The sequence below is a fragment of the Buceros rhinoceros genome, unplaced genomic scaffold (genome assembly GCF_000710305.1).
Source record: "Buceros rhinoceros silvestris isolate BGI_N320 unplaced genomic scaffold, ASM71030v1 scaffold23199, whole genome shotgun sequence".
Lineage (NCBI taxonomy): Eukaryota > Metazoa > Chordata > Aves > Bucerotiformes > Bucerotidae > Buceros > Buceros rhinoceros.
In genome coordinates this window covers 3,105-3,426 of record NW_010433586.1, presented here as the reverse complement: position 1 = coordinate 3,426, position 322 = coordinate 3,105, and the positions used below count along the sequence as shown (strand labels likewise).

The following is a 322-nucleotide window of genomic DNA, read 5'->3' as shown; positions in this document are numbered from 1 at the left end:
CGCCCCGAAGCTGCGGCAAAGTCCCCCCAGATGTCGGCGGCAGCAGCAGGAGCAGCAGCGGGTTGTGGCCAGGCCAAGAGGGCGTCTGTCAGCAGCCAGGAGGGTCAGGAAGAGAAAACCAGCACCAGGGGTTAGTTCCCACTCTAATTCCATCTCCCCCTCCCGCTTTCCCAGCTCTGATGGCTCGAACGGCGTCTCGGGGGTGACCACGGACCTGTGATGGGGGTGCCCGGGAGCTGGGCGGGCACCGACAGCGACGTCGGCCGCTCTCTGGGAGGACAAACGGCAGCGGGAGGGGTTCCTCCACGAGGGGGCCGGGGGA

General features: G+C 67.7%; 1 protein-coding gene across 1 annotated transcript in view; it reads right to left on the bottom strand.

Moving 5' to 3' along the window:
- Nucleotides 1-8: 8 nt before the first annotated feature.
- NECAP2 (NECAP endocytosis associated 2) overlaps nucleotides 9-322 on the bottom strand; it is a gene marked incomplete at both ends in the record, with an annotated part of 2,769 nt that continues 2,455 nt past the window's right edge. The window contains 2 exons of the mRNA XM_010144175.1: nucleotides 9-85; nucleotides 126-270. Of these exons, the coding sequence (XP_010142477.1) occupies nucleotides 9-85; nucleotides 126-270 (222 nt within the window). The remainder of the gene's footprint in view (nucleotides 86-125; nucleotides 271-322) is intronic.